Source organism: Euleptes europaea, chromosome 11 (genome assembly GCF_029931775.1).
Source record: "Euleptes europaea isolate rEulEur1 chromosome 11, rEulEur1.hap1, whole genome shotgun sequence".
Taxonomy (NCBI): Eukaryota; Metazoa; Chordata; class Lepidosauria; order Squamata; family Sphaerodactylidae; genus Euleptes; species Euleptes europaea.
In genome coordinates, this window is record NC_079322.1 from 54,182,030 (window position 1) to 54,201,258 (window position 19,229).

Below are 19,229 nucleotides of genomic sequence, written 5' to 3' on the forward strand. Positions count from 1 at the left end.
GCAGGGTTTTCACATTTTCTCCTGTTTTCTCCTTCCTGATTTCTGCACCTCACCCCCCATTTAAAATGTTTATAGTTTGTTTTTCACACATACCTGGAGAAGGTTTCCAAGGCCAGTCACTGGTTGCTACTTCTTTACCTTCAATGACAGGGACCAGGGTTGCCAACCTCCAGGTACTGGCTGGAGATCTCCTGCTATTACAACTGATCTCCAGCCGACAGAGATCAGTTCACCTGGAGAAAATGGCCGCTTTGGCAATTGGACTCCATGGCACTGAAGTCCCTCCCCTCCCCAAACCTTGCCCTCTTCAGGCTCTGCCCCCAAAACCTCCCGCCAGTAGCGAAGAGGGACCTGGCAACCCTAACGGGGATGCACATTTTCACATACACCGCTTTCTCCATTTAGTATTGTTACTGTAGCCAAATCAAGATATTTTGTAATAAATGAGTTGTCAATACTGCCACTTAGAGGCTTAACCTACACAGGATGGAATCCACATCTATGAAATCGGCTGAAAATTCCCCTGCGTGCATATCCCTACATAAATCTGTGTGGTTTGTATTGGGATTGCTGGCAATTGTTCACCTCTGTCATTCCCTTTCTGTAAAGTATCTCTAAGATGTCACTTCAGCCCCATAGAATTCTTTGCCTGCCATTCCCTTCACATGCTGGTTATTCTAACATTCCACCTACCCCTTCAATCGTCCTGCACAGATTTGGAAGGAAACACACACACTTGGCTGACAGTGTCACTCATCTATCAGACAGCGGCCGTCTACTCTGATACTGAAGTACACGTGGCCGAAAGCAAAGAAAATGACAGTCTCCTCATAAAATACAATCTGCCCTCTGAGAAATGGGTTTAAGTCCAAAAATTACCCTGATGTTAGCTTATCGGTTACCACCCAGTTTCAAGACTTGCTGCACCAGCACATAAATAATTTGTACGGAAGTGTCATATAATTTGATGATATATCAGGGTTATGCTGTGGTCATAGGCCACACCAGTGGGAGAGTTATTGAGGCGTTCCTCAGCATGTGTGTGTGTGTAAAGTGCCTCCAAGTCGCAGCTGACTTATGGCGACCCCTTTTGGGGTTTTCATGGCAAGAGACTAACAGAAGTTGTTTGCCAGTGCCTTCCTCTGCACAGCAACCCTGGTATTCCTTGGTGGTCTCCCATCCAAATACTAACCAGGCCCAACCCTGCTTAGCTTCTGAGATCTGACCAGATCAGGCTAGCCTGGGCCATCCAGGTCAGGGTTATATAAACCTCTATATAAACCTCCATTTTTAGAGAAAAAACTAGAAAGGAGTAGTGTCCATATTGTAATATATTGAGGATTCTTTTTTTCTTTTTTTGTGGTGGTAGAGAAGCTGTTTACAGTGGTTGACTAGGCTGACCTAATGTCTCAGAGTGGCAGAGGGCACTGTCCCACATCTGCTGGAAGTTAAATAGAAACAGGGCTCCTTGTGCACAAGAGTCAAGAAGCAGAAGGGACCATACAACTCAAGGCTGCTATCAAGACAGGGGCTAAGAATATCTAGCAAAAGCTTGGGATTAGGAACACGTCTACCAAAGCTGCAAAGATTCTCACCAGAACAAAGGCATAAGAGGGTTGCCAGCAAATGCTGGGAGAATTTTGGGGTGGTGCTTGGGAAGGGGGAACTTTCCGAGGAATGTGACATCACTTCTAGGTGAGGGTTTAGCAATTTCCCCTGTCTCTTTGGTCCTTACCATAAAGATTGAGGACATTTCTTGAGTGACATGGAAGTTGTGATGTCAGTTCTGAGTAGACAGTCAACAGATGTGACTTCACTTCCAGGTGACACACTAGGAATCCCCCAAATCTCTATTGCCTTATCATAGACATTGGAGGATATTTATTTTCTTAAAAATTGATGGTCGTGGGGACAAAACAGCAGCTTCTTTCTGTGCTGGTTCCAACTGGATTGGCACCTGAGAGGAGAAAAGGGAGCTTTTCTGAATCTGAAAAGAGATTTAAATCATTTAGAATTGCTGTAAGAAATTTAGTTCTGGAAGAAATTCCTAGAGCATGATCATCAGTGCCATTCCACTCCCCCCATTTTATCTCCTACTCCTCACATTATTGAGCATGGAGGAGCTGTCAATGGGCAAATAGTAAGCCTTGCTTAAGCAGTGCAGGGAGCAATCCTAAACTTCCTACTCAGAAGTTTTACATCCCATTTTATTCAATCAGCATCTGACAGGAAAAGAATAACAGTGGGACTGGACAGAGAACAGAGTTGCTAATTGCCAAAAATTGCAGAGTCGACGGTTCACATATTAATTTAAAATGACCAGCCAAATATTGGGTTGCAGGGTAGACCTGGGTAATACCCATGTGCTAAACCCACAACACAATCCAATGCATTTATTTTACAGTAACCAGTGGTATGTTTGCCAGTGTGTTGGGTTTGGATGCTTTAAAAAAACACCTACTTTCTCATGCCTGCTCAGCTCTGAAGTTCACTGCATAGCCTTGGGCAATTGTCATCGTCTCTCAGGCTGTCCCTCATAGGGCTATTGTGAATCTGAAACACAGAAATGAGGTCTTTGGATGAAAGTCAAAATGCAAATGTAACTAGTAAGTAATTGTGGGTTGGACTGATTAATAGCTTTATTTAAAAAAAACACCCTCTTTCAGCAGCTGACAGTATATGTAATCATAAAAAATAACCATTGAGTTAAATATCAATAGCGCACAGCCCACTAAGAGAAAAAGCCCCCATGCAACTATTTGTAATTGGACATAAATGTGCCATCCTGGCATGTCTATCCAAACCGGGGGGAGGGGGGGAGATGCACAATACAGCACAAATTCTCAGGAAATCTGGATGTCTAACAGTGCATTCCTAAGGAGAGTTACTCCAGTCTGAGCCCATTGAAATGAATGGGCTTAGACTGGAGTAACTCTCCTTAGGAATGCACCATACGTGACCATCTCACAGCATGCTCAGTACAGACAATGGTGGGTTGCTGTACCATCTTCAGAATTACACAAGATGTTTGCAAGCGCAAAGACCCACAGGAGAGTGCTTTGTCTCAGTCACCGTCACATTTAATAATCAAGCCTTAGCGCTTTCATTTAGCAATCATGGTCACAAATTAGAAATTAAACCCATAGATAGGGATGCCAGCCTCCAGGTGGGACCTGGGGAACCCCCAGAATTACAGCTCATCTTCAGACTACAGAGATCAGTACCCCTGGAGAAAATGGATGCTTTGGAGGGTGGATTCTGTGGTAGGGCTGCCAGGTCCCCCTTCTCCTCCAGTGGGAGACTTTTGGGGCAGAGCAGAGGGGCTCTCGCGCATGCATGCAAGTCATTTCTGGTTTACAACTGGAAGTGCCGCTTCACGAGGGGCCTTATACCACTCAAACTCCCAAACTGGGAGTTTGAGTGGTAAAAGGCCCCTTGCAACGTGTTTACACCCGGAAGTGCCGCATCGCAAGCGGAAATCTGGATGTTGTAAACCGGAAGTGACGTGCTGCGATGTGTATGCGCACGTGCACATTTGCCCACTCAGCTGGTCGGCGGGCAGAGGGGTGAATTGCCGGGGGTTTGCCCGCCACCACCAGGCACCTGGCAACCCTGTTCTGTGGCCCCACTGAGGCCCCTGTCCTCCCCAGGCATCACCCCCAAATCTCCAGGAGTTTCCCAACCTGGATCTTGCAACCCTACACACACCCAACACCCACCCCCGGATGGCCACGAGGAACCTGGCAACCCTACCTATTGATGGTCTGTGGGAGGGGGTGCCAAACATTTAACACTAGAGATCTGAGTACAGCTTTCAGCAAAGAAGAAGCAGAACTTCTGCATTCATTATAGACTTCTATTTATTTTCTTATTTATTACAATATTTATATCCCACCTTTCCTCTTGGCTCAAGGCAGCTCACAAATAATAATTAAAACACTATAGATAAAAATGCAATCAGAATCCCCAGGGAGGCCATTCTATAAGGTGAAGGAATTATACTTCCCAAACTTAATCTGCAATTGCTCAGTTCAAGTCACGGTTGCAGATTGTGCATAGACTCAACAGAAAAACATGTGAACATCTCTGTTCCTTAAAGAGTAGGAAGAAAGTAAGAAATGACTAACATGTAAATTACCTTATATTAGAACTGCATTCTGCCATATGCTGTGCTCCAAAACAACATCCACATGTTTTGAAGAAGACTGTACAAAAAACACCTCTGGTAAATTATGCTTTCCATCAGGACCAGCCTCTAAAATCTAAGCCTCACTACTTCCTCACCACCGGAAAAAAAAAATACACTCATGTTACTGGCTACTAAATTAAGCCCTTGTTGTTCCAATTTTGGTGGAAACAGTGAGATGATAAAGCCATACTTAGTAAAAAAATACAGTGTGCAGCAAATGTAGTTTTACTTATTTATTGCATTTCTGTAGTGTTTATTCCCCATGAGAGAACTGAATATATTTCTCTAGTATTCTGTTGCCAGAAAGCAATATACAAGTCATAAAACCATCATACTGCCAAATAAAGCCATGCTGCCACCTAGTGGTTTAAAAGGCTGTTTCCATACCTAAATCTCTAGGAGCTTTCTGAATATTTTATTAAAATGTTCCCAACGGGGGGTGGGGGGGTGTTTGGACTGTTCATTTTCCCTAAACCAGCACAGAAAGAAGCTGCTGTTTTGTCCCCAAGACCATCCATTTTTAAGAAAATACATGGCCAAATCGGCCTGGTGGGGTGACATTATTGGGAGTTGTTATGCAAAGGCCCATGAATAACCCCAACTACTCAAGTCTGATTCCCACAATACACAAGGTACAAACAAATGTATGAAGGCATTTCTACATCTGCTTGCACAACTCCAGATTAAATAAAGATGAAAAGTCAGAATCAATTGTCTATTACCATCATTATATAATGTGACTGAAGATATAAGGGGAAAACATTAAACTGTTGCATTAAAGTTATCCATTAAAAGTCATTTGATTGATACTGAATATAGCCATTCTCACATGAGTTCCACTGAATTCACTCTTGTATTTGCAGCACAATCCTATGCATTTTTACTTGGAAGTAGGTCCCATGTAGTGTTCAATAGGGTTTACTCTCCTAACTGTGAGTTTCGAATTGCACCATTAGCAGGACATTGCAGGACATTTGCAAGCAATTTACTTAGACTCAATTCATTATGGGTTCAATACATAAAAATATTGATTGTTTCTGTCAATGCCTATACAATCCATAGAATACTGCATCCCTTCCTTTCTTGCACAAACCCCACGGAATAACGTCTTGCATAAAACTATTTGCTTTTATGGGTTCCCCCCACTTGGGAAGAAACAAAATGTAGTAAATGGAAGTAGGTGGTGGTGTATATGTTTGAGTCAAGATTCTAGGGAGCAAAAAGATACCCAACGCACCTGTAAAAACCACTTGCCCATATAACAAAGTTCTAGAGACTTGCCTTCAACATGGCTAGCAGCCTGTTCCAAACAAAATGTATACATCATTTTGTGACATTGAGTACAAGGGAGCAATTATTAATTTATTAAATTCTGAACAACTTGTAGCATGGCTTGTAAAACACAAGCCTTTCTTCTGTTTTGTGCTGAATACCAAAGATATCTGTAAAAGGGAATTCTGCAGAGTTTTCCTCCATTTGAGTCTCCCAGGACACCATATTCATTAGAAAGTTTTTCTAATGACAGAAATATAGCACTCAGTCTCTCTTCTCAGAGAGCGAACACAAACATTGAAGAGAAATTCTTCAGCTCACCCTCAGAATGAATCCTTGGAGAAGTCTAGTTACATCTTTTGCTAGTTAACTTTAAAGAATGACTAGCTCTTCCCAACAGAGTCAAATATATGTCACTATAAAAATTGTTTATTGTTTAAAAGGAAGAACTTCAGCAATTTCTGCACAAAACAACTTTTGTATTGGTTTATAAAATAATGAACAGGATAGAGAGAGTGGACAGAGAGAAATTTTTTCTCCCTCTTGCAAAATACTACAACTTAGGGGCATCCAGTGAAGCTGATGGGCTGTATATTCAGGACAGACAAAAGGAAATACTTCTGATTAAAATGTGGAATTCAGTGCCGGGGGATGTAGTGATGGCATAGATGGCTTTAAAAGGGGATTAGACAGATTCATGGGGATCTATAAGTGGTTACTAGTCATAGTGACTAAAGGGAAGTAACCCTCTGAATACCAGTGCCAGGTAGGGTTGCCAGCTTTTGGTTGGGAAATACCTGGAGATTTTGGGGGTAAAGCCTGAGGAGGGCAGAGTTTGGGGAGAGACTTCAATGGGGTATAATGCCCCATAGAGTCCACCTTCCAAAGTGGCCATTTTCTCCAGGTGAACTGATCTCTGTTGCCTGGAGATCAGTTGTAATATTGGGATATCTCTAGCCACCACCTGGAGGTTGGCAACCCTCAACAGGAGGCAACATTAGGGGAAGGCCTTGGCCTCTATGCCCTTCCACAGTAGCTAGTTGGCCACTCTGTGGGGCAGGATGCTGGAATAAACAGACCATTGGTTTAATCCAGCAGAACACTTGCGTGCAACACGCATGAAAGAACACATAGACAGCTAAAACACATTTTATTCAGTGTGGTTTCTCCGAGGAAAGCCTTCCTAGGATTGCAGTCAAAAATGCCTTAGCTCCTCTTGGCTAAGTTGGCTTCCATCCCCACAACTTCATTGTCTTCCGTTGGTGGCACTGCAGCTCACACTCCCATGGTTGCATTGCTCAAATGCTTGGCACTGCAGCTCACACTCCCATGGTTGCATTGCTCAAATGCTTGGCTGGAGATTAATGGTGGCAGTTGCACAGTACTCATTTGCCCCTCCTTCTTTCTGCTCTTTTAAAACTGCTACCTGAAAGTATCTTTCTTTAAACTTTGCTTGTCTCCATTCTTGATGCACCATATGTAATATCAACATTTGCTTTCTGTTGCTGGTTGCGATCAATTCTAAGGAAAATTGAGGTGGTCTCGCACTGGTGTAACATACGTTTAGGAAAGTGCATATACAAAATCTGTCAATTTTATTTTTCCCCATTAGATCTATCCATTCTCTGCACCCTGGAAGAAGATTTAATTTCTTTTGCATTTATGAGGGACCAGAGGATGCAATAGGTCTATACAGATCAAATAGTGTTGCATAAAAACACACCGGAAGCAACCATTCACTGTATTATTTGGCAGGTGCCAGCCTGATCTCCAATGGCAGCATAAGGCATGTCTTTTAGATGTAAGCAAGGGATCCCATGCAACCACGTTAGTCTGTAAATCACTGATAAACTGTCTTTCAGATGGGGGGTAGCTTGTCAAATACCAGTGCATGTTGAGGATCAGGCTATTGTGAGTTCCTTTACTCATTGTAAGTGAGTTGTTTTTTTAAAACAGAACTTTAGTATGTACTATCTTGTACTCTAACAGATACCCAGATACATGGCCAAAATGGAGAACTTCACCACTGCAATGCCACTTACTTCAGATCTACCTAACAAGAAGCAGACTGTGTGTATTTTTGGAACAGGAGATTTTGGAAGATCTCTGGGACACAAGATGATGCAGTGTGGCTATTCTATAGTATACGGAAGCCGAAATCCTCAGAATACCAAACTGATTCCTCAAGGAGCCACAGTGTTATCCCATGAAGAAGCAGCCGAGACATCTGACATCATCATCATAGCAATCCAGAGACTATATTATGACTTTCTTGAAAGGTTAAAGGAAACTCTCACTGGGAAAGTGTTGGTGGATGTTAGCAACAACCTCAAAATAAACCAGTATCCTGAGAGCAATGCTGAATACCTTGCCAAGCTGCTACCAGAGAGTAAAGTGGTGAAAGCATTTAACACAGTGTCCGCATGGGCTCTACAGTCGGGAGCACTGGATGCAAGCAGACAGGTAAGAGTATCTCTGGAACAAAAGGTCCCCTGCCCCCTTATGTAAAGGGCAGCCACAGTAAGTAAGGTTGAAAAGTCCCATTCCATGTTCAGATCTCCACTTCATCAGACGTGACAAAGGGGACTTTGACTCTCATAGCTTATACCCTGGTCTTTAAGGTGCTACTGGACTCGAATCTTAATCTTCTTCTGCAGACCAACAGAGCTACCCACCTGAAACAATGTCCCTGAATTGTTAGACTTCAGGTCTTATTCTCTGTACAAAATCTGAAGGCACAACTGTCTTTGTTTTAGCTTCTGTCCCTAAGAGCCAACAATAAAGGTTGTTATGCAGAGGCAGGCAATGGCAAGCTGCCTCTGTTTGTCCCTTGCCCTGAAAACCCTTCAACATGAGAACAACCAGATTCTTGTTCAGATATACCATTACAATAAAAAAGCAAAATATTCCTTTGTTGTTGTTCTTATTGTTGTCTGTTTGCTTTTGCTGCAGGTGTTTGTCTGTGGCAATGACAGCAAATCAAAAGAAAAGGTGATGGATATTGTTCGAAGCCTCGGCCTCACTCCGTTGGACAAGGGATCACTCTTAGTGGCAAAAGAAATTGAGGATTACCCGCTGCAACTCTTCCCTATGTGGAAGTTTCCCATTTATCTGTCTCTGGGCCTCACGGCACTTTTTTTTTTCTACTGTCTAATCCGCGATGTAGTCTACGGTTACGTTGTGAGAAAAAAAGACGTTTCCTTTTTCATAGCTATTACTATTCCAAACCGGGTCTGCCCCATTGTGGCGCTCATCCTTCTTGCTTTGGTTTACTTGCCTGGGATCTTTGCTGCTATTCTTCAGTTAAGCAGAGGAACAAAATACAGGCGCTTTCCGGACTGGCTAGACAAATGGATGCTTTGCAGGAAACAACTTGGCCTAGTTGCCCTGGTTTTTGCTTTCCTACATGTTTTGTATACACTCGTCATTCCTATACGCTATTACGTAAGATGGAAATACAACTCTTATGTTCTTGATCAGGTAAGTTGACATGGTGCTGTTTCTTGTCCTATTTTGCCACCAGCCTTGAGGGGTGGTACAGTTTTGTAGAACCACAGGTTGCTGTGTGGCTTCTGACGTCAGTGGAAATACACAACACCATGCTTGTTCTACTCCACTTTGTGCAGGGGAAGGGCCATAGCTCAGTGGTGGAGCATCTGCTTGGCATGCAGAAGGTCCCAGGTCCAATACCCAGCATCTCCAGTTAAAGAGCTAGGCAAGTAGGTGACGTGAAAGACCTCAGCTTGAGACCCTGGAGATCTGCTGCCGGTCTGAGTAGACAATACTGACTTCGATGGACCAAAGGTCTGATTCCGTAGAAGGCAGCTTCTTGTGTGTTATTGTGTTCAGATAGTGTTCTCCCCATTGCCACCTCACTTACACAGAGACATCTGAGGGGAAGGGCAATGATGAAGAAGGCCTAGTTCATGTGGAAGTGGTATGTTAATCACCTAGGCCTTAAGCCCTGGCTCAAATCTAATTACATCCTCAGGGATGCAGTGGGGCCTTTCCAGTCTTGTTGCACCCCTTTCACAGTCTGTGGCCATTGTAAAGACTTCAAAATGTATTAACAAGTTTTTATCCTACCTTTCTGCCCTTACAAGGGCCACCAAGATGGCTAACAATTTAAAGCACACATGATTTTAAAAATCACATTTTAAAACCATTAAAATCAACTCCCCTAACACATATAATTAAAACAATTAAAAACAGCTAAAATACATACAAACATAAAAACAGCAATTAAAACATTGGTTAGGAAGGAGGGATCACTGAGGGAATGCCAAACAAAATTTAAAAAAGTCTTCCCCCACTGGTGGACGACGCTAACAGAAGGGGGCAGATGAATCTCTTTGGGGATAAAGTTGTAGAACTTTGGTGCCATGACTGAGAAAGCCCTCTCCCGGGTTGCCACGTGCCTAACCTCAGAAGTCAGACCAGCACCTTGAATTGTGTAAAGAAAGAAAATGAGAGCCAGTGTAGATGGACCAAGAGTGGAGTGATATGTTCCCTCTGACCCACTTCATTCAACATTCTGGCTACTCCACTCTGTACCAACTGACGTTTCCAAACTCTTCTCAAGGGCAGCCTCACATAGAGCGCATTGGAGTCATCTAATCTAGATGTAACTGCAGCATATATCACAGTGGCCTTTTCTGCCCAGGAAAGGTCACATCTGGCAAACCAATCAACATTGATAAAAGGCACTCCTGGCCACAGCTGCCACCTGCTTATCCAGCAGTAGGCCTGGGTTCAAGAGCACCTCCAGACCGTGGACCTGTTCGTTCAAGGGGAGTGCAAACCCATCCAGAACAGGTGGCACCTTAAATTCCCAGATCAGACCACTTACCCACCAGTGGCACTTCCATCTTGTCAGGACTAAATGAGTCCACAAGAAAGAAAGCTCAACAAATTCAGTTCATACACATCTGTCTATTGCATTTTTATCTCACCATTCCTCCAAGCAGCTCAGGGCAGCACATCTGGTGTTCTTCTCCCTCATTTTATCTTCACCACCACCCTGTAAAGTAGATTATTTGCATCACTGCTTTGGACTGCTTCTCACTTATGTAACCTGGTCCATTGTCTTAGGCTCTGAGCCATCCAAAGGGCATTTGTGCTGGAGGCCTCTGGCAGACCAGGACAATAACATTTTATGGGATTCCTGCCAGAGTCAGTTTCTGTCTTTTCGTCCACTCTTCCCTTAGGTAAAGGCAAAGGTAGCCCCCCAGTGCAAGCACCGTGTCATTACTGACCCATGGGGTGACATCACATCCCAATGTTTACCAGGCAGACTTTGTTTATGGGGTGGTTTGCCATTGCCTTCCCCAGTCATTTACACTTTACCCAGAGCAAGCTGGGTACTCATTTTACCGACCTCGGAAGGATGGAAGGCTGAGTCAGCCTTGAGCTGCCTACCTGAAACTGACTTCCGTCGGGATCAAACTGAGCTCATGAACAGAGCTTGGACTACAGTACTGCAGTTTACTACTCTGTGCCACAGGGCTTTCCTTACTTCACTATATATTGCCCTCAGTTGACTGAAACCAATGTGGGCAAGCAAACCTTCACCTTTAGTCCCCATAGAGGGGACCCCTTTGTTTCCCAGCCTTTTACCCTAATTAACTGAATATTAACAACCATAAAGGTTTTCTCTGCACCCTAGCGGGTGCCATTTTTCATCCCTTGAAAGGCAAAGATGACACAAGTTTACAAAACTAGCAAGATCAACTTATGGACTCATGGTTACAGACTATTAAAATCTGTTTTTAATTTTCTTCACTTTAGGCACTTAAGAACAGAACTGATCCATTTAATACAGTTAATGGCTGGATTAGTGACTCCTATGTTTCTCTGGGTATCTTGGGCTTCTTCCTGTTTCTACTGCTCGGAATCACATCCTTGCCCTCTGTAAGCAACAATGTCAACTGGAGAGAGTTTCGGTTTGTCCAGGTAAGAACCCGTCACCAGAATTTCTCCTCTTCTTGTGTTCCTATCCAAATTTGCTCTGAAGTGAGATCCATCAAATACAGCATCTCCTCTCCTACACCTGAAGCCAGCTGGGTGACCTTGGGTTAGTCACAGCTGTCTTAGAGCTCTCTCAGCCCCACCTAGCTCACAAGGTGTCTGTTGTGGGGAAGGTAAAGTGATTGTAAGCCGGTTTGATTCTTCTTTAGTGGTAGAGAAAGTCGGCATATAAAAACCAACTCTTCTCCTTCTGCTGTTCACTTCATATCTTCCTATCTTACACAAAAGAAGGAACACGGTGCCCCACAGGGCTAATTATTTGAAGGTCTGGCTCACATGATTACAGCTGTAAGCTTCAAGAACATCATCATCCATAAGTAGAGTAATCCTGGTCAGCACAACAACACAATAAATCCTTAGCTAATGCATCACAGTTCTTGCCATTGGTAAAACTTGCAGAAGGACACAGTGGCCATCATTAGCCCAAGATATCCCTAACTCAGTTCAGGCTGTGACAAAAAGGAAATTTTAGTCCAATAGAGATTAATTTTGACAACTGTAGAATTCTCTTTTAAGGGCCCCAGTGCCTTTCACAGAAAATGTTTGCTTTATAAGGGAGAAGAATTGAGTTCCTTGGAGAAAAGCCAGAGAAAAAAATATAATGAATGACTAAATGTTTTACAATTATTTCTTCTCTCTTTTTTCATCCCACAGTCCTATCTGGGCTATCTGACATTGGTTCTGTGCACTGCCCATACGCTGCTCTATGGTGGAAGGAGGTTTTTGAGCTCTAAATCATATCCATGGGGACTTCCTCCTGCTTACATCTTCTCTCTCATTATCCCTTGCATTGTGTTGGTCATTAAGTTTTTTCTGGTATTTCCATGCATCGACAGACCACTCACGGCAATTCGACAGGGCTGGGAGAGGAAACCCAAAGACCTACGTGAGTCACACAACAACCTCAGTGGGTCCTCTGTATAAATTCTTAACCAATGTACTTTGACTTGTACATAACTGCAAATCGCTAGAAATGGCCAAGGAGCGGCCAACGGAGACACACTTTAAATGGCTCACAGTTATGAACACCATAATCACTCTGTTACCTAAATACAACCATTCTTGGCATCAATTATACTATCATCATCTAGTTTCCATTCTGCCACAGAGGATGTGTGTTTCTTCCTATGTCTGGGATTGGAGGAAGCACTTAGAACTATTTCCTAGCTTCTAGCTAACACAGAAACCAATCTTGCACTTTTCTTTTAGTTTTAGTTTTTTATAAAAAAAAAATTAAAATATGTATTTTCATTATATCTGTTGTTAATCCAATTCCTTTGGCGTAATTATATATATTTTTAATGCCCATCCCTCTCTCCGCCTCCTTACTGGTTCTCTTTCCCTGATATAGCTAGGCAACTAGTGAATCTATTTCCCACACCTCCTCTGGCACCACTTTCTGATACACCCCGGGCATGTACTTCTATGGCGCCTGACATTATTAGCTAGGCAGTCTGGGACTACTTTTCCCAGAGTGCACCAATGCCAGCATTTCAGATGTGCCAAAAAGAGCCAAAAAGAGCATTCAGAGTAAGGTTGCCAGGTCCCTCTTCGCCACCGGCAGGAGGTTTTTGGGGCGGAGCCTGAGGAGAGTGGGGTTTGGGGAGGGGAGAGACTTCGATGCCATAGAGTCCAATGGACAAAGCGGCCATGTTTTCTCCAGGTTAACTGATCTCTATTGGCTGGAGATCAATTGTAATAGCAGGAGATCTCCAGCTAGTACCTGGAGGTTAGCAACCCTAATTCAGAGTGTCAGAGGAATGAGATACTCTGCCTACAGTGGCCCCCTGCCTAGCCTGGTCAGCAGCAGTGATAAGCACATCAGCGGCCCTAGCCAACATACAATAAATGGGGAGGGGCAGATATTTCCCTGCCAGCTGCATTATCTCCTCCCCCACTCCACCTGACTACTGTGACTCTACACAAAACTGCCAGATGCCAGAGCAATGGAGAGATCGTATTATTACTGAAGGCAATTAATTTTTATATTAATTATCACCATAATGAGCATATAATGGTTTTTTTTTCATTTAGTTATTTGATTTGTTACTGTGCAAATTCAGGTCCCTGTCATGAAGTTGAGCATCATATTTTAAAATTAAGCATGTCAGCTATGAATGAATGTGAGCCATCAGGCCACAACAATAATTTTGAATTATGATTTCCCTTCCTGTTGTGCTCCTTTCCAGATGTATATTCTTATTTTAATATTAAAAGCGCTTCAAGCATTGCAAAACTGGCAATGGTTTCCCAAAATATTTGTATAAATATGTTGTGTGAAATATCCACAAATGTATACATAGGAAAGCTATTTTTATGAAGGAATTTGGTCACATTTGAAGCTGGCTGTGGCTTAATGGCCAAGAGCCCTGTGGCGCAGAGTGGTAAGCTGCAGTACTGCATTCCAAGCTCTACTCACGACCTGAGTTTGATCCCGACGGAAGTCGGTTTCAGGTAGCCGGCTCAAGGTTGACTCAGCCTTCCATCCTTCCAAGGTCGGTAAAATGAGGACCCAGCTTGCTGGGGGTAAAGGGAAGATGACTGGGGAAGGGACTGGCAAACCACCCCATAAACAAAGTCTGCCTAGTAAACGTCGGGATGTGACGTCACCCGAAGGGTCAGCAATGACCCGGTGCTTGCACAGGGGACCTTTACCTTTATGGCTTTATGGTGGTTTTTGGGTGGGGGGAGAGGGGGTAATCTTACACAGTGGACTTTTTTCCAGTAAATGGATAGCCAGTGGAATATGATTTTCATGACTATTGCGACCCAGAGCTGTGGATGAAAGCAGAACTTCCAACTACACATCTGCTAAAGAGGAGGGAAAGGAGTAATAAATCCATCAGAGAATTCCCTGTGTATATTTGTTGCAAGATCCCTGGAGCTAAAAAAAAGAATCAAAACAAAAAGGAGTTTTGTGGCACGTCAAAAGCCAGTTGACTTCAGTTGACTTTAAAAAAGTGTGTTACTCTGCTAGGATTACACTGTGGCCAGTGGAGAAAAGCTAGCAAATCAGGTTATGATTAAGTGATCCAGAATAGCAGAGCAGTAGTTAGTATCAGGGTAGGACCTGGGACAACCAGCTTTGAATCCCTGTTCTGCCATCGAAACTCGCTGGGTGACTCTGGGCCCATCACAGTCTCTCAACCTAATGTGCTTCACAAGACTGTTGCTATGAGGACAGAGTGGAAGACAAGAGAAAAGAGTGATAAACTGCTTTGGGTCCTGATTAGGGTGAAAAGTGGGATATACATTTTTAAAATATGCATCCTCACAAGCTAAATCAGCAACAGGCAAACAGTTCAGCTAACTAGTATATACAACATGGTTTACTGCTGTATTGGAATAAAATGTATGCCACTTGGAAATCACTATGTACAAGTACTGTTCATTAAAAATGTATACTAGATATATTTTTAACATAACATCCATTTTAAGAAGCAATTTCTCATTGTCTTTGTTGCTTTGTGACTGTAGTAACACCTTCAGATTTCTTGTTTTTTGTTCCTCCTTTGCCAAGGAACAGCACATTCCTAACTTCCGAGGACAAAAGTCCTCAGGAGGCCAAAAAGGAGCTGTGCCGGCATTGGGCTCCCCCGCGCCAGCGAACGGGCTACTTAACGCCACGGTGAGTGGCCCCAACACCGACGGGGAGGCCCGGACGCCGTCCTTTTGCCGTTGCCATAGCAGCACCGCCCAGGGACGCTGGCTGGGCCTTCCGCCGGCGTCCCACCAGCGCAAAGGCTCGCGCCGGCATCCCAGAGGGCATTCCCGGGGCATTCCGGGGGCGGAGCTGCCGATAGGCAGTTTCCTGTCCCCTTTTGGCACAGCACACTGGTGGGGAGAACAGCATTGCTGCTACTGTTTTTTTGCAGGCGCAGCATCGCTGTTCTCAATGGGACGAAAAGCCCCATTTAAAAAATAAAAAGGCTTTTGAAAGGCTTTTTAAAGCTTTTCGGCAGCCGGGGAACAGCTTAGGAGGCACGGCGGTGGCGCCTCAGCCACACCGTCCCCGGCCACTGAAAGCTCAGGAATGGGCTGTAAGAATGGGAATAAAATAATTAAATGGAAGAGAGATCTGGCCATCCACCCTGTACCAAGAAAATCAAGAGAAGAACCTTGAGTAATGTAGAAGTTTACATATCTGAGCCTAACTAATGCAGTTTATAAAGTCTACTTGTTAAACTTTACTGCTTAATCAGATTACATAGCAATAAACAGGGCCACTGGGTACAATTCATTGCAGAAACATGCTTCAGTGTCTTTTTTTCAGTTACGGTACTAAAGCTAGTTATGGTCAAACATCCCCATACTTGATGTGAAACTCCTTGAAGTTTTGCAAGCATCTCTGGTGAACAATCAAAAATGTTTACTAGGCACTTGCGAATATTTGGTTGGATGCTTGCAAGATGTACATGTTCACACGCATATACACAGATGACCATTGCTATGCCCATACTCCTCCCCCCCACCTGGCCTCACTACCCCCTCAAGCCCCATCATCCTTTTCTAAGGAGGGGAATAAATTGCCGCAGAGGGCAGCTCTTTAAGGTCCAACTGGTGCTGATATTTTCCATACATTACCCTTTCTCAACCTTACTCAGCTTGACATCCTGTTGAGTTCATAGGTATTGTAGTTTTGATCTCCACAAATCAAACTTGAAAGCCTAAGAAAAACCACAATCTCCATTAGCCTAAGCAAAACGGTAAGTTCTAAGCATATACCAACAGCAACTACAGTATAGGTGCTTGTATGATGGTGGTGGTGATGGTGGTGTGTGCGTGTGTGTGCTGTCAAATCACAGCTGATTTATGGTGACCCCATAGGGTTTTCAAGACAAGAGATGCTCAGAGGTGGTTTGCCATTGCCTGCCTCCGCATTATGACCCCGCTATTCCTTGGAGGTTGCCCATCCAAATACAAACCAGGACCTATGTCTTTTTGCACCCCAAGATCCTGTGGCCTTCCAAAGTCATGAGGCACAGATGAATACATCCATTTTGATATCAAGGTAGGGACTCTGAGTTAAGACAGGAATTTCCCAAGCACTTTGAAGAGGAAGTACCCCAACTTCTGAATCTTCCAGGAGAATATTAATCTAGGCTCTTTTGTGCGAACATCGAAAGCTTCGCACATCCATGTTTGCAGTGTAATAACCAAAACTTTCAGAATCTTCTTCTGAGAGAAGAAGCCCGACAGCTAGGGTTGCCAGGTCCCTCTTCACCACTGGCTGGGTGTTTTTGGGTCAGAACCTGAGGAGGGTGTGGTTTGGGGAGGGGAGGGACTTCAATGCCATAGAATCCAATTGCTAAAGCAGCCATTTTCTCCAGGTGAACTGTTCTCTATCGGATGGAGTTCAGCTGTAACAGCAGGAGATCTCCAGCTAGTACCTGGAGGTTGTCAACCCTACCAGCAGGCCATCCCTGACAAATTAAAATCTGTACATTTCCCTCATACCGAAATAATACAATAAAGTCTTTCTTAAGAGTAATACAATTGCAAAAACAGTCAGAATGATGTACAAGGAAACCTGGTGACTAAACTAACTTGGACAGTACTTGGTGATTAAACTAACTTGGCACTACTCTCTGTGCCGTGGTGATTGCGGAAAGAAGATGACACAAAATCCAAGGAGCATCCTCCCGACAGGCCATCTGAATGACAGCAGTCACCCACCAAGCGAGCCAATTTGGTTTCTAATTTGGAATTTCCTCTGCCCACGCTTTAGCACTGCTGCAAAATTTTCCTATCTTGAAGAGAGACAAATTATACATGTCATTTCCAGGAATGTTTTCACTGTCTAGGCTGCAGGTCTCATTTGGGGCTTAAATTGCTTTTCATACAACACTGCCCAAGATAAACTATTAGTACAGACAGACCCTTACAACCTATATAGCTGTGGGCAGTTTTTCTATTTAGTTGGGAGGCTAATTCCATGAGTCTGACAGCTGTGCAAGCAAAGCACCTAACGGGATCTTATACTGGGGTCCCAGGGGCACCACTAGCAGAAAATTAACTATCAGCACTCCTGACCTTCCAGTTGTGCTATGCAAATCCAGTTTCATGACTGGAGGAAAGTGAAATTGGTGACCTTCTGGCCTCCTTACTTAGAAAACTCTGGATCATGGCGGCTTATAGTGTCCTTGAAACGCAACACAGGCGCAAGCCAACCATATATGAACATGAGAAGAGCAATGCTGTTATCAGACCAAGAGCCCATCAAATCCTGACCAGCTACCTCTAGGAAGCCCACAAGCAGAATGACTGCAACAGCATATTCCCACCTGTGTTCCCCAGCAACTGAAATAAAGAAGCAAAATGCCTCTAGTACTGGAGGGAGCAGGCGTCCATCATGACTAGTAGACATGGTGACTAGTAGCCATAGTGGAACACTGCTTTACTAGGTTGATACCTGCACACATAGTGTTTGAGAGACTTATACTAACCAGTATTACAACAAGAACCTATTATACCAGATGTTTGAGTAACTGAGAATAGAATTTACAACATATACACATGCCTGGTTGGGTTTGAACTGTTTGTATTTGTATTTGTGTTCATTAATGTATTTCTGTAAATGTGTGCAGGTTTACAAAGGGTTTTAATTAACCACTGATGAAGCCCCCATAGGCCGAAACGCATTTGGTATGTGGTTATAGTTATCAACCTCAGGAAATGCCATTGTGCTATTTTAATGCTTTTAAATACTTTTTATATAGCGATTCTAATAAATTATACTTTCAGTATTATACATAGACTTATATATATTTTCCTTTCACCCAACCTTGGGTACCCACACTAGTAGCCATATGCAGGAACAATCTGGGCAAGGAGCCTGCAAAGTACATAGACGTTCCTAATTTTGGTATGCCAGAAACTGGGTTGGACCCAATCAGATTTTGTGCTGGTGAACAAAGAAGGCAGCTTCCTCTTCGAATACCCCAAAACAGCCAAGCATGGCTCATGGGTGGCTGAAAAGTCAGATGGGAGCAGGAAGTGAAAGAGAAAAATCTATTCCACATGTTAACAGATCACTTCAGGATACAATGGTTCCACATTAACATACCACACCCTCATTAGCACATTATCTTGATACTTACAGGACAATGATTAGCACATCATCTTTAATAATTTGCAGGACAATGACTCAGCTCAAACCCAACCCCCTTCTGACTATATATTACTCTTCCTACACACTTGACATGGAGAGACACTGTCCTTCAGTGTTACTCCTCTGAAGATGCCTGCCACAGCTGCTGGCGAAACGTCAGGAAAGAAAATACCAAGACCACGGTCACACAGCCTGGATAGCCTACAAGAACCGGGGAGAACAGCGTTGCTGCGCCAGCTTTTTTTGCTGGTGCAGCCTCACTGTTCTCAATGGGGCAAAATGTTCCACTTTTTAAAAATAAACAGCTTCTAAAGGGATTTTTAAAGCCTTTCGGCAGCCGGGAAATGGCTTTGGAGGTGCAGTGGCGGCATCTCGGCCATGCCGTCCCAGGCTGCCAAAGGCTCAGGGATGGGCATTAGAGGAGTAAATATAAAGGTAAAGGTCCCCTGTGCAAGCACCGGGTCAGTCCTGACCCATGGGGTGACGTCACATCCCGACGTTTACTAGGCAGGCTTTGTTTACGGGGTGGTTTGCCAGTGCCTTCCCCAGTAGGAGTAGGAGTAGGTGAGAAGAAATCCTTTCTCAGGAGAATTTGTATGTCTCCAAGCCTGGCTTTTACATTTGCACAGG

General features: G+C 43.8%; 1 protein-coding gene across 1 annotated transcript; it reads left to right on the forward strand.

Annotated features, from left to right (window-relative positions):
* Positions 1-7,471: 7,471 nt before the first annotated feature.
* Positions 7,472-12,412, forward strand: STEAP4 (STEAP4 metalloreductase). Its single transcript, XM_056857972.1, has 4 exons — positions 7,472-7,924; positions 8,414-8,941; positions 11,249-11,413; positions 12,143-12,412. The coding sequence occupies exons 1-4, from the start codon at positions 7,472-7,474 to the stop codon at positions 12,410-12,412; spliced, it is 1,416 nt and encodes a 471-aa protein (XP_056713950.1).
* The last annotated feature ends 6,817 nt before the right edge of the window (positions 12,413-19,229 follow it).